The sequence below is a fragment of the Triticum aestivum genome, chromosome 7B (assembly GCF_018294505.1).
Source record: "Triticum aestivum cultivar Chinese Spring chromosome 7B, IWGSC CS RefSeq v2.1, whole genome shotgun sequence".
Taxonomy (NCBI): domain Eukaryota; kingdom Viridiplantae; phylum Streptophyta; class Magnoliopsida; order Poales; family Poaceae; genus Triticum; species Triticum aestivum.
Window position 1 is genome coordinate 553,057,493 of NC_057813.1, and position 13,082 is coordinate 553,070,574.

At 44.8% G+C, this 13,082-nt stretch overlaps 2 protein-coding genes across 4 annotated transcripts; one reads left to right on the forward strand and one right to left on the reverse strand.

The window, feature by feature from the left end:
- Positions 1–1,011: 1,011 nt before the first annotated feature.
- On the forward strand, positions 1,012–5,732 carry LOC123159051 (lysophospholipid acyltransferase LPEAT2). 2 transcript variants are annotated; one of them, XM_044576852.1, is made up of 13 exons: positions 1,012–1,563; positions 2,590–2,770; positions 2,863–2,922; positions 3,109–3,272; positions 3,353–3,416; positions 3,518–3,586; positions 3,671–3,766; positions 3,954–3,998; positions 4,356–4,426; positions 4,615–4,681; positions 4,795–4,845; positions 5,014–5,172; positions 5,275–5,732. In XM_044576852.1, exons 1-13 carry the CDS (start codon positions 1,064–1,066, stop codon positions 5,419–5,421), a joined length of 1,674 nt encoding a protein of 557 aa, XP_044432787.1. In that variant the 5' UTR covers positions 1,012–1,063; the 3' UTR covers positions 5,422–5,732. The 2 variants fall into 2 exon arrangements, with proteins under 2 accessions (XP_044432787.1, XP_044432788.1); XM_044576853.1 differs by having other exon boundaries at positions 1,130–1,563; positions 3,096–3,272.
- A 106-nt stretch (positions 5,733–5,838) lies between these two features.
- LOC123159049 (ubiquitin carboxyl-terminal hydrolase MINDY-2) lies at positions 5,839–12,363 on the reverse strand. 2 transcript variants are annotated; one of them, XM_044576851.1, is made up of 12 exons: positions 11,938–12,363; positions 11,670–11,788; positions 11,473–11,579; positions 11,280–11,367; positions 8,971–10,111; positions 8,827–8,881; positions 8,665–8,746; positions 8,496–8,576; positions 8,305–8,409; positions 8,177–8,223; positions 6,873–7,050; positions 5,839–6,204 (listed from the first exon to the last, which is right to left on the reverse strand). In XM_044576851.1, exons 1-12 carry the CDS (start codon positions 12,125–12,127, stop codon positions 6,142–6,144), a joined length of 2,256 nt encoding a protein of 751 aa, XP_044432786.1. In that variant the 5' UTR covers positions 12,128–12,363; the 3' UTR covers positions 5,839–6,141. The 2 variants fall into 2 exon arrangements, with proteins under 2 accessions (XP_044432786.1, XP_044432785.1); XM_044576850.1 differs by having other exon boundaries at positions 5,839–6,207; positions 11,938–12,362.
- Positions 12,364–13,082: the final 719 nt, after the last annotated feature.

Consider the following 13,082-nt stretch of genomic DNA (forward strand, 5'->3'; position numbering starts at 1 on the left):
TATTTTGTTGGGAATTTCAATCTCTCATGAGACCATATTTTTTGGCATTTCCCCTATGTTTATAGAAACAAATACTCCTGCCATTTTCAGGTTTTGCACTTTTTAATTGCGTCAAACTTTTATTTTGTATGCTCATTATTCTATAGTAATTTTTGAGAAAGAGTGCCGACCATTCTCTGATCGAGGGCAATATAGGAAAAAACGCAACATGACACAAGCCCCATGACCACACAAACGATCATCTCGTCCTCCTTCTTCCGCTTTGCTATTTGCTTGTTGTACTATCTTGCTGCCGGGTATAGTACAACAAGGTGGACTTTTAAAAAACTGCATTAACATATTAGTAAAATCAACTGGCGAGACAATAACACATTTCGTATACTAGATGAACAAAGTCTTACAAGAAAGTGAACATTAATTTAAGCATCTATGGATAAATTTGTAAAACCAACTTGGGGTTGGCTAATTCTCAATTGACCGAGATGTATATGTTTTCATTGAAAAATATGACAAAAGGTGAAGGCCCTCTCTAGAGTATAAGATTTATATGTTTCTTTTGTAGGGAATATTTAGAGTACTTTTCTATGGCAGTGATTTGGATCAAACAATTGCGAAACCAAATTCTTATTGATTTTTTCGTTGGGAATTTGAATCTCTCGCGGGACCATATTTGTTTGCATTTCTCCTATTTTTATGGAAACAAATACTCCTGCCATTTTTCAGGTTTTGCACCCCCATCCCCTACTTGCAAAATTTACCTGGCTCAAATTTTATTTTATATTTTCAGTTCTCTTAAAAGGATCTCTGACCATTCTCTGACCCGGGGCAATACATGAAAAAACAAGATCCGAGAGTGCCAGAACGCAAAAAAAAAAAAAAAAACGAACCCACGAGGCCACGAGCCCCACGACCACAAAAACGATCATCTCCTCCCTCCCTCCGCTTCGCTATTTGCTTTTCATATAAGCCATAACTCGCCTCCTCCATTGCTCCTTTTCCAGCCTCCCGCTTCCTCCCGCCGTCGCTGTCCCCACCGGCCCCCCCCCCCCCCCCGCCCCCATCCATGGCCACTCGAAATCATGGCCCTACCCCGGCCTCCTCCCTCGCCACGCCCCTCCTCTCCGACTCCATCACGCCCACCACGCCCACCCGCGCCGCCAACGGCCACGCGCGGGGCCACGACGGCGACGACGACCTCTGCGCCGCCGCCTCGGTGTGCGACGGCGGAGGCGGCGGCGACCCGTTCGCGTTCCTCTCGGAGGACAGCCGCCCGCCGCGGCCGCCGGGCCCGTCCCCCGCCGACCCGTTCCGCAACAGGACGCCGTGGCTGGGCGGCCCTTACGGGTGGGCCAGGACGCTGCTGCTCGCGCCGGTCGCGACGGCGCGGCTCGTGCTCTTCGGGCTGGCCATCGCGATCGGGTACGCCGCCACGTGGGTGGCGCTGCGCGGCTGGACCGACTCGCGGGAGCGCCCGCGGGAGGGCGCCGGCCCCATGCCGGCCTGGCGCCGCCGGCTCATGTGGGTCACCCGGCTCTCTGCGCGCTGCATCCTCTTCTCCTTCGGGTCAGTGCCTCCGCCTCAGCAAGCGCCGCTAGCAGCAGCAGCTCTGCTCGGATTGGGTTTCGATCTGATCTGAACATTTGGCGCTCGATCGATGAGCCGCTGGGAAGCTTCGAATTTGTTTCACTAGATGATTAGGTTTCGGCGGCGAGGCGACACATGCCGAAGCTGCCGCGGATGGATGACGCGATCGGGAGAAGTTTGGTTGGTTTGCAGAATTTGGGGGGGATTTGCCTTGCGGCACGTGTGTGGGCAGCGATTTGTTTGGTGGGGGCGACGCCGACGCCGTATCATCTCGGAAGGTGAAGGACCGTGCGGGTGACTTTGTTTGTTACGACATGCACTTAATACGGCTGACCGACAGGAACGGGAGGGCCCGTCTGGTTAATATCACAGTTCACCGTAGGTTGGAAACTGATTCTTGCACGGTCCGTCTCCCTCTGGTTAGCTTTTGCTTGGGTTTGTAGATCACAACATTGCTGGTGATATGCCTCGACAATTTTTATATGAGGAGCTAGTTAGAGAGAGCTACCCAAGAATTAGAAGAGGACAATTATTTCAACAAAATTACCCCTGATAATTTTGTTACATCCTTGTTAATTGGGGACATGAACCAGGTGGTCTGTAATGTGTGTGACTGTGGATAATTCAAATGGGAATAATGTGTAGATAATTCAAATGATGATGATGTCCATGCTGGAAGCACATTTCATGGGTTCTGCTTGTGGGGCGTATGACCTTATGCCTTACACAACTGGCAATTGCTCAGTTGAACGTTTTGGATACAATTCGTTGAATGTTTCTAAAACGATGTCAAAGTGGTGACTGGTGAGGAACCTTGCTTACCAACCTTCCCTGAAATAAAATGAAAAGCTAACTGGCGAAAAATCATTTGTACAATGTGCTCTACTGCTTGTTTATACTTACTGGAGGGTTTCTGGTTTTGACCGCATACTTATCATATTTTCCCATCTTATATTGCTATTGAGTACTGTCTGATATTTGTTGGCCACTCGTTTGTACTCTCAGGTATCACTGGATCACACGAAAAGGAAGGCCTGCGCCTAGAGAGCTTGCACCTATAGTTGTTTCCAATCATGTATCATACATAGATCCCATATACTTCTTCTATGAATTGTTCCCAACCATTGTTTCATCGGATTCCCATGATGCCATACCATTTGTTGGAACAATCATAAGAGCAATGCAGGCATGTACCTTTACATTCTCCTCTTGAAGCATTTCAATTTGCAAGTTCCTTTCAAGTGTCAAACTTTATGACAATTTATACCTATCTTACAGGTTATATACGTTGATAGATTCTCGCCGGCTTCAAGGAAGTCAGCTGTGAATGAAATAAAGGTTAGGATGCTTCCCATCAGGCCTTGACCCCATAGTTGTTCTGCACTTCCTACTGTCGTCTAAAGTGCACGGTGTAACTGATTTTAAAAGTTGATTCCATGCAACTCATACTATAACATAAGACAAACAACTTTATTGTCTATTAGTTATTTTGTTCATATGGTACATTTTAGGATGTGCTTTCAGAGAAAGGCAGGTGGCAATAGCTTTCCGCGTGTCCTGTTGTTCCCTGAAGGCACTACAACCAATGGGAGATTTCTGATTTCATTCCAACATGGAGCATTCATACCTGGCTACCCTGTTCAACCGGTTGTTGTTCGTTACCCCCATGTGCACTTTGACCAGTCCTGGTTAGTTTCTCTAAGATTATGCATTCTTCTTCTTTTTTCTTTTTGCGCTGTTCCCTGTCATAATTGTTATTGTGTTTCAGGGGAAACATATCACTAATAGCACTCATGTTCAAGATGTTCACCCAGTTTCACAACTTCATGGAGGTCTGCATTTCTTGCACACCCCAACCACTGTCTCTCATGTTTATTGGCAGCAATTCCTCACACAATAAGCTCATTCCTTATATGAATAATTGATTTTACAGGTAGAGTACCTCCCTATTGTCTACCCCCCTGAGATCAAGCAGGAGAATGCCCTTCATTTTGCAGAGAATGTAATACTGTTTTACTCAAATGAATCGTCCTTTCAACTCCTATGGTTTCTGTAGCAATGTGGTCATAATATTTTTATTCTACAGACCAGCTATGCTATGGCACACGCCCTTAATGTTTTACCGACTTCTTATTCATATGCTGATTCAATGATTGCGTCAAGAGCAGAAGAAGCTGGAAAGGTAACAGGCCACCTACAACACTGTCTCTATATTCTAAATTCATGTGCCAGCTTTGACCTTTGTTTTCTGGAGTCCTTACCATAGGGAATCTTCCAGAATTTCAAATGGCGGTAACTGGAGATGGGCATGCGTGCACTTGAGTAGGAAGTAGGAATTTGACTCTAATAAGCTGAGTTTCCATTTGCAGGCCAACTGCTCAAGTTATATGGTGGAAATGGCTTGGGTAAAAGAAGTAAGTCTTTCTTAAATTACACTGTATGTAGAACTTGGTGAGAAAACCTATCAAAGAAACATCATAAGATTGTGAAGTTGTGCTATTATTGAAGAAAATGTTATGGTACAACGTTGATTTCATTTGCCTTTAAGTTTGCTTCTTTGTGGATCTAGAGTTATCTCTTGCTTCACTATAACGAGACATTTTTCTTCTCTGTGAGGATAGATGAATGATAGTTGTAGACTTGTACGTAGTTGATTTTTTTCCATGATCCACGCAGCGTTTTATTTCACATGTTGGCTCTTTCCGAAGTACTGTGCATACTGCTTTCAGCTATGTGATAGTATCTGATTTCCTTTTTACATCTGTTTTCAGGTGTATGGTGTAAGCACCGCAGAAGCAATGGAACTCTTGGAGCACTTTTTGGCTATGAATCCAGACAGCGAGTAAGTTCTTCATCCCTTAACTGACAACTACTGGATTACCTTATAGAAGATTATAAAAGTTTGGTCATTAACGATTGTTTGCTTAAAGGATGCAACATTACTTCCGTTCTCTGTTTATAAGTAGACACGCCTATTATTTTCTGTCATTCCGCAGTGTAGTGATAAATACAATTAACCAATTCTTGCAGTGGACGTGTTAAAGCACAAGATTTTTGGGCTCCTTTTGGCCTAGATTGCAGTCCTCTATGCAAGAAGGTACTAACACTCTCCTCCCTGCAAATACCATCAAGCTTAATTTCCTTAAAACAAAATTGACAGAAAACTTATGTGAAACTATTGTCTTTGCTGAACTCGCATATTTGTTTCAGATATTTCACTACTTCGATTTTGAAAATAAGGAATCCATCACATTCCGACAGGTATTGATTTAAAACGCAGTCCATCTCGTAGCTAGCATAGGTCATTGTAATTCCGACGATGTGGTAGCATGTTCCTACATATATGGCCATATGTTTACTCTATATCGTCATAGGTCATTGCTGTATGTTGTCCTAACATGCTACCACATTACTACCTGATGTACACAGTTCCTGGTCGGGTGTGCGCACCTAAGGAAGCAGCCGTTGTTTGAGGGAGTGTGCGAAACCGCCTTCGAGAAATGCAAGGCCCCTGGGACCTCTGACATATCCCTTGCACAGCTAGCCGACGCCCTGCGATCGGGCATGCTTCCTCCAGCAGACGACAGGGTGAGTTTTCGACCTTTCAGGTTCTCTTGGAATGCAAGCCGGTCAAACGATGTAACTTCAGTGTGCCGACTCCACTCACCCTGGCTGTACTCTGATTTGCAGATGCTGAAGCTGTTTGAGACGTTTGACATTGACGACGACGACAAAATCAGCAAGGATGACTTCGTGGCATGCCTTGCGAGGTTCCCTTTCATGATCGCCCTCTTCGCCGGCCGGATCAACGGGGAAGTTTACATCGAGATAGTTTGATGGTTGATTGAGTTGTAACCCCTCAGTTTATTGGTTGATGGAGTTGTTACCCCTCCTTCTATTTAGGGGGGGTGATTGCGCCACTCCACTGTCCGTTTAGTCGAGACAGATCAAAGTCCAGCTTATACCTCCGCCGCTTTGCGCATCTCAAACTGGCTAACCAGCACAGCGCGGCAATTTTGTTTCATTTGTTCTTGGAGGGTGTGTGTGTGTAGATAGGAATGTTGTGACACAATGGGTTCTGCATATGGTATGGCGTCGGTTGAACTGGATGTGCACATAGAAAAGCACCCGTAACAAGTTTTTGAGAAGAGAACCCTGCCTTTCTCTTGCACCTTTATAATACGCTTATAACTGAGATAAGCATGAGCAAAATAAGCCACATAGAGTATGCAACACTTTTTTATGGACAATGAGTTGAGTGTAGACCACGGCTTTTCATAGACGATGAGTTGAGTTTGATCAATCACATTGCAGCGTAAACACATCGACCTCTGTTTTCACGTTTTATGGCTTTCCAAGAGGGTATTTACACAAGGGAAAACAACGAAGAAATAAGAGAGCTAAAAACGAGAAACGGCTTGATGGAGGCTGGCTACAAATTTAAGTCTGCCGTGCCGCAAGCACGGTGCGGCATGAGACAAGAAGACCTTTTTACAGTATATGTATGGTGCTTCTTGTCTCCTTTTTCTTTTCTCCTGTTCTGTTCCTGGAATATCTTTACATTACAATGCACTTCTCTTTCTTCGACTCGGTTCTTGCAGGCGGCGGGACATTTGACCTCTGCTGCAGAATTAAAACCACAAGTAATTCTCAGACAAGTGAAAGCATGAACCGGCAATGCATAAGAATTATTATTACGTAGGATATAAAATGTGTGAAGCAGGCCAGGGCAAAGATATGCCGCCTGGTCACTAGCGATTGCGAATAATTGATACCATAAGCAGTGGAAATGTAGTTAAAAAACACTACCAGGAATGAGTGCAAGGACTATGGAGGAATTTACTATTTAGGATCCACAACTAAATGGATAATTACTGGTTCTGTGCAATAGATTTGGTTTTATGTAAAATAGGTAGCTTTTGACATTGTAGCAGCAATACAGATAGTTCACAAGTTGACATTAAAATATCACTTGAGTACAAAAATGATTCGAGCATAGTAGAACCAATGTGACTTCAGGGTTAGGGGTTGTGGTCATGTTTCACTCAAATAGAATGAAAGTACTAGGTCAAAACTGGCATGTACTCATTGCATTTTGCAACATGGTATATACAGGTTGGCAAATCTCCCACATTTAACTTTTAACCATGGGATGACAGTTGTCAGTACATAAAGAATATAATAATTGTAACAGGCAGTGTGTGGTAATTAGATGTTTACTGGTCGTGATGATTAAATGTTCGGAACACTAGCTACATGCATCAAACAGCAAACCAAAGGAAACATACCCTTGGGCCAACAACAAGTCCTGGCCGGCCTGATGATTGATTGGGTGTCTGGTGTGTTTGCGTCTGTTGCTGCTGCTGTTGTTGCTGAGGCTGCTGCTGCTGTGGTGGAGGCTGGTGTTGTTGAGGTTGCTGCCCAAACTCCTGTTGTTGAAGTGCGATAGCTAGCTCTAAATCCGAGCTGACAACATAAAAGAAAAACCATGCAAACAGGTTAGGCCTTGGGGATATACACATGCAAATACAGGTATATTTGAGGGTTCGCCTTTTGCCTGCAACCATGCATTGTGCAGTTTTCCTTATCATTGCACATTTTCCTAGTAAGGTTAACCTGTTAAATGGGATAACTCGTGCACATTTTCCTAATCAGGCTAAATATCATGCTATCTTGTTGAACAGGATAATTCATACACATTTTCCTAGTCAGGCTTACGTCATGCTAACCTGTTAAACGGGTTAACCTGGACCACGTAGGTGCTACAAGCCTACAACTATCTCTTTGCATCAGAGAACCATCATACCGTACTTATAATGCATCTAAAACTATGATTGCCGACGGTATTTTAAGTAACCAGATGTATAGATAAAAAAAAGGCAGCCTGGTGCATGTAGCTCCCACTTGCACAGGGCAGCCCGGTCCGGCCACTTCGGGTCTTCTGTACGCAGCCTTTCCCTGCATTTCTGCAAGAGGCTGTTTCCAGGACTCAAACCCATGAGCTCATTGGTCACAAGGCAACAGCTTTACCACTACTTTACAACTTGAACATTTTTACTGCATGCCATGTAGTGGTACAGCAAATTGAGCATGTGTATACTCTCCATAAAACATACCTAGATATTGGTCATTCAGCTAAGCATGAAATGAGAAGTTTAATAAAAAATTCAAGATCCCCCACCAACTCGTCAACCAGGCAAGGAACTAAAATGGGAAATAGCCACAACACTCGGTACAACAGACTGGATTGCAAGCCTAAAACAAGCAGAAGTGCAGAACAGAACCAATAACTGCAAAAGGCTAACTAGGAACAGCAGAGTGGGAAAATACTACTCCCTCCGTTCGGAATTACTTGTCTCGAAAATGGATGTATCTAGAACTAAAATACATCTAGATACATCCATTTCTACGACAAGTAATTCCGAACGGAGGGAGTACATAGCTTCAACTGGCATCATAATATCACATCATATCTGACAATACACATTAACATGGTTGCAAAGGTTAAACTGTTATGCAATAGTAATTTGGATAAGATCTGTTATCTGGCCAACATAGAACTTTGCAAAAAAAGAGGGTACGAGGGGCATACTCTCCAGATGAGTTTGGCAGAGAATTGTCAAATTGAGCAATATAGTCCTGAGGATAGAATAAACAATGAATTATATAATCTTATAGAACCCAATGACAATCACAAAAATCTATTGATGTTGCACATACAGCAGTAGTCGTCATGGCCTGCTGTTGATTCCATGAATCATTTCTGGGAGTTTCAGCCATAAATGGTGTGAAGTTACTAGTGAGAAAAACCCCATCTCCATTCACCTAATGATTGACAATTGAGAACAAAACAAATCAGTAACTTCCATTTCAAGTGAATAAAAGTGTTGGTGGAGAGGGCTATTACATACCTCATCTAACGTTTGCCATACCAAATCAGTTTGGCCGAAAAAACCCTGATCAGTTGCTAAGAGATATAGACTTCCGTTATACTGCACAAAAGGCATGGAAAAAATAAAGCCAGCAAGCTTAATAGCTTATTACTGTAATTACATAATCTGACTTAATTAATTATCATACCTTGAACATAGTGTTGAAGTGGTTATTGCGGAAGAAGACACAAAGCTCTCTTTCCTTAAGACCCTCTTGTAGACAAAACAAACTGTAATGATGAAAATTTTGCCACATATTAATTATGAACAAGAGAAATCGATGCGCCTAAACCTATGAACAGAACTGTACCCATAGACAGTCAGCTGGTTAGCAGTGCTCTGTAGAAAATTATCAATCAGGTCCCCTGCAAACAAATGAAGGGGTGTAAAGCTAAATATTGTGAATAAATATTCATGACCCAATTGCACAACTGGTAACTGGAAAAAATCTCACATTGATGATGTGCAGCTCCATTTTCCAAGCATTGACTACTTTCCACGATCTTGTCAGCCTGCTCAGCAAGAACCACCTCACCCTCATACACTGGCTCTTCAGTTTGAAATGCCATGTTTCCACCCCCAAGTACGTGCTCTTCTCCTTGATAGATTGGCTCGTTCCCCTGAATGCTTGAAGAGGCGAGCACAGCAGTGTCTAGAGAAACAAGTTTCTCATCCTGCTCAGGTATAGCACCCATAGGAGTAGCTTGACTAGTTACAGTTGCTGAGTCACAGCTGTTCTCAGTATCAGAAACCTGAGGGGCAGTATCAGAAGCCTGAGGTGTAGCACCCATAGGAGTAGCTTGACTAGTTACAGTTGCCGAGTCACAGCTGTTCTCAGCATCAGAAACCTGAGGGGCAGTATCAGAAGCCTGAGTGTCATGAATTTGCATAGTAGAATGTTCTCTGCAGGTTTCTTTACTAGCTTCAGCGAGATCAGGAGCAGGAGCAGAAGCTTCGCCATTGAGAACAGAAGATTCATGAGAAGGGCAGGCAACAGTAGATTCTGAAGATTGAACAGGTATATCAAGGTGCTCTACTAACACATCCCTTTTCCCATCTTCCTCTGTTTCTTTAGAGGTCAAAGCTTGTTCAGATTCTGAAGACGCGACTTCACTAACAGTAGCATCAGAATTTGTGTTTTGTAATGTAGAATCATGACTACCTTCCTCTTTATTTGACGGTCCTACCACCTCAGGTGCCTCTAATACAAAGCTCTCACTACGTGGTGTATCCTCTATATTGGAGGATGAATGACTCTGCGAAGTGCTGAAGGAAACAGAACCATCAACAACATTCGTGCTTTCAGCTTTGGATAGACTAAGGACTCTCCTTAGTTCCTCGTCTTCCTCACGGTCGCCTCGTCTCATTTGCAGTTCAGCTGAATCTGAGAGTGTACTTTCATCAAATGGTTTCCCTAGAGAAACAGTAGGTGACGGAACCCCTAATGCTGCTGCTGTTGCAGCAGCAAAATCAACAGTTTCTTCCTCTGCAACATGTTTATCCTCTTCTGCTGGTTTCTCTGACTTAAATTCAGCAAGCCCAGAAGCAAGAGCATTGTATGACTTTGATCCAATGGCACTAGCAGTGTCAGTATCCTAGAAATTGATATGAAGCAGTATTAGCATGTCAGTGGTGTTATAGGCACAGCTAATAAAGTGATGCTGTATCTATTTTGTAGTAATGAGTCACGTGACACATTGACATGGAAACCATGTTAGTCATGCGTCTTTGTTCGTGGAATTGCGTTGCACAATATAAACAGGTCATTAATTATTGAGTTTTTCAGTACAAAAAATAAGTCCACCAAATCTACACTGGAATTTAAATATAATGTCCGTATGCAAGCATAACCTTTTGCAGAAGCAACCCAAGCGACAATTGAAACACAAAGAGTGAAAGTGAGGGGCATCGGAGTAAGAGAATCAGTTCCCTCAGTTGACAATTCATCTCAACAGAATAGACATAATTATGACCGATGGCTTAGGCTGCAGACTGGAATACAGTTGGTAGCAACCTAGCGTACAAAATGTGGTACGTTTTACCAATACCAAGAGGTCAAAAGCAAGAAAACTAATGTCACATGAACATCCCAATGCTAGTAAAAGCAGGGAACTCCTCTGCACTACAGATAAAAGGGCATGCAATTGCAAGCAAAAAAACTCCAGAGACCGAATATAAATTCACAAAAACAATCACAATAAAAATATCTCTGACTTCTAAGAATGAATATGTAGTGTTATATGTAGGAAATATTGCTTACAGGGCTCAGAACTCAGGGAGACCCAGATTTTAAAGATGGTATAGTCTTGCACTCTTGCACATGCATAATGCCTTCAGAAGCAAAGACATTGCACGCTCTACAGCAGTCAGTGTTTTATAAGTATTCCCCATGTGTATATTCTACATTATTCATCATCTATGTAATATTGTGATTACCAACATTGAAAAACATAAACATGTATGGAAAAAGTACCAAAAACCATATGCAAGATAGCATTGAATCCTTTAATCAAGTTCACGGGCATACAAATACTGATTTCTCACGTTTATGGACCTGGCCATTCACGTGTCAAAAATTTGCATCTCACCTAAAGTAGTAGGGCTGTTGTATGCAAGTTAGGTGAGACAGGCTATACCGATCTCAATAAGTACCAAGCAAAATCAAAGGTTACTTGTTGGTCATGTAACAGCCAATTCGTAGAGTGTTCTGTCATTGCAGGAAAGCAACATGTAAACCTAATATGTCATAGGGATAAGTAATACCTGAGGATCGACTATCCATCCATGGTATAATGGAATATCCAGAAGGTCAAATATGGCGCGCTCTGGGGTGAACTCAAAGTCATCAACCCTGCAACGTTCACATAAATGCACCTCAGAACAACAGACTAAATGCCATACATACACACGCACACCCATAAAACATCGACCCGCAATCTGGAAACCTCGAACGCACTTTCTGAACATGACATTCACATCGATGCCGGTCGTGAGGCGCGGTAGAAGGTCTATCGCGTCCGAGATGTTGTGCTCCCAGTTGCGGGCGTACTCCTCGTCCTTGCCCTGCGAGCCACAACCCAACCCTATTTTCAGAAATGAACACCACAAACAGCCACAAACTTAGCTGCAGGAATGCTGATCAGCTGGTCGAACCTGCGCACTGCTGTTGGAGTCAATGAGGCGGTCGGCGACGAGGGACAGCAGCTTCTGCTGCGACACCTCGCCTGCATCCGGATTCAGGCTGATCACGTTCTTCAGCAGCAGCACGTTACCTGCAACCAAAAAAGGGGCGCGCCAAAACCCACGCAGGTGAAATCGGGAGCAAAACCAACCCGCGCCGCGCGCGTAATCCGCCAAAACGGTGGGTCGACCCGAGCGGGGGAGGAGAGGCGGGGGGAGGGGAGGGGAGGGGGGCTCTCACAGATGGCGAGGAGCGGGCAGGGCCCGTTGTCGTTCTGGTAGACGATGGGGGTGCGGCGGCCGAGGAAGTCAACGGCCCTCGTCTTGTGCATCACCTCGGGCGGCTCGAGCGGCTGCGCGGGCTCCGCCTCGGGATCCAGCGCGCCGAGCGGCGGCGCGGGCGGCGGGAGCGGGGGCGTGTCCGCGGACATGGATCTCCCCCGCGATCGCCCGGGGCAGGGGGGCTAGGTCACCGGAGCCCTAGCACCGGGCGGGTTGTCGCCGGCGCCGCAGGAGGCGGAGGACCCCGCGCGCGGCGTCGCCGGGCGGATTGGAGGGGAGGAATGGCGAGGCGAAATCGGGAGAGGAATAGAATACCGAGGAGGAGAGACAGTGGGGCGCCCGCCTGGGTCTGGCTGGGTTGGGCGATGGCCGGTGAGGTGGGAAGAGCGGGCGAGCCGAGGGAGGATCCAGGGGGGTATTAGTAAAGTTTCCCAAACTAGGGGAATCTCTATGGGGGATCATTATCGTCTAATCTAGTGGTGGCAGTTTACTCGATCTGGTCCCCGCGTTTTGCCGTAATAGGATCCTTGTCCTCTTCGGTGCTGTTCTGGTATCTTCTGACTCGATCCTCGTGCCATTTTTGTAATTATGGGACGGAGGGAGTAAAATCGTGAGGGAGTAGTAAAGTATCATTGGGAGCATTGGATTTTTCTCTAAAGACGTTTGCAAGTTGTAACTGACAAACCAACGACTCCTGTGTCCATTTGTCTCCGTGCCGTAGGTATAATACACAGCTAAGCCAGCACTGTACTTAGTACTACTATATTTGATTTTTTTTTTCTGCGGGGATTACTATATTTGATGATAACATCGAAGTCGAGCAACTGGTTATAATAGAGCCCCGGAATTTATTTTAGTATTGCAAGATCAAACAAACCTTAAGAAACTGGTTACTGTACCATGGTGATTGAAGCTTAGCGCACAAAAAATAAACTTAGCATGGAAGCAACGGCACGCGCTCGCTTGCTTGGAGGAGTCGTTGCACGACTCGCCGCACGTTTGGCTGGGCCCTTTTTGCACGAACCGACGTTCCTTTCTGCGAGCCCCGGCCGTCCGAGTTGCGTGCATGTCAAGCCAGGGGGAAGGAGGCTTGATTCCATTTCG

What these genes read in the sequence shown, in the direction of transcription:
- LOC123159049 (XM_044576850.1), bottom strand. Translation starts at nt 12,127, where the DNA reads ATGTCCGCGGACACGCCCCCGCTCCCGCCGCCCGCGCCGCCGCTCGGC. An exon ending in GATGGATAGTCGATCCTCAG is followed by an intron (nt 10,112 to 11,279) that starts GTATTACTTATC and finishes ATCAATTTCTAG; the next exon opens with GATACTGACACTGCTAGTGC. An exon ending in CTGCCAAACTCATCTGGAGA is followed by an intron (nt 7,051 to 8,176) that starts GTATGCCCCTCG and finishes TTATGTTGTCAG; the next exon opens with CTCGGATTTAGAGCTAGCTA.
- LOC123159051 (XM_044576852.1), top strand. Translation starts at nt 1,064, where the DNA reads ATGGCCACTCGAAATCATGGCCCTACCCCGGCCTCCTCCCTCGCCACG. An exon ending in CAGCTGTGAATGAAATAAAG is followed by an intron (nt 2,923 to 3,108) that starts GTTAGGATGCTT and finishes ATGTGCTTTCAG; the next exon opens with AGAAAGGCAGGTGGCAATAG. An exon ending in GCAGTCCTCTATGCAAGAAG is followed by an intron (nt 4,682 to 4,794) that starts GTACTAACACTC and finishes TATTTGTTTCAG; the next exon opens with ATATTTCACTACTTCGATTT.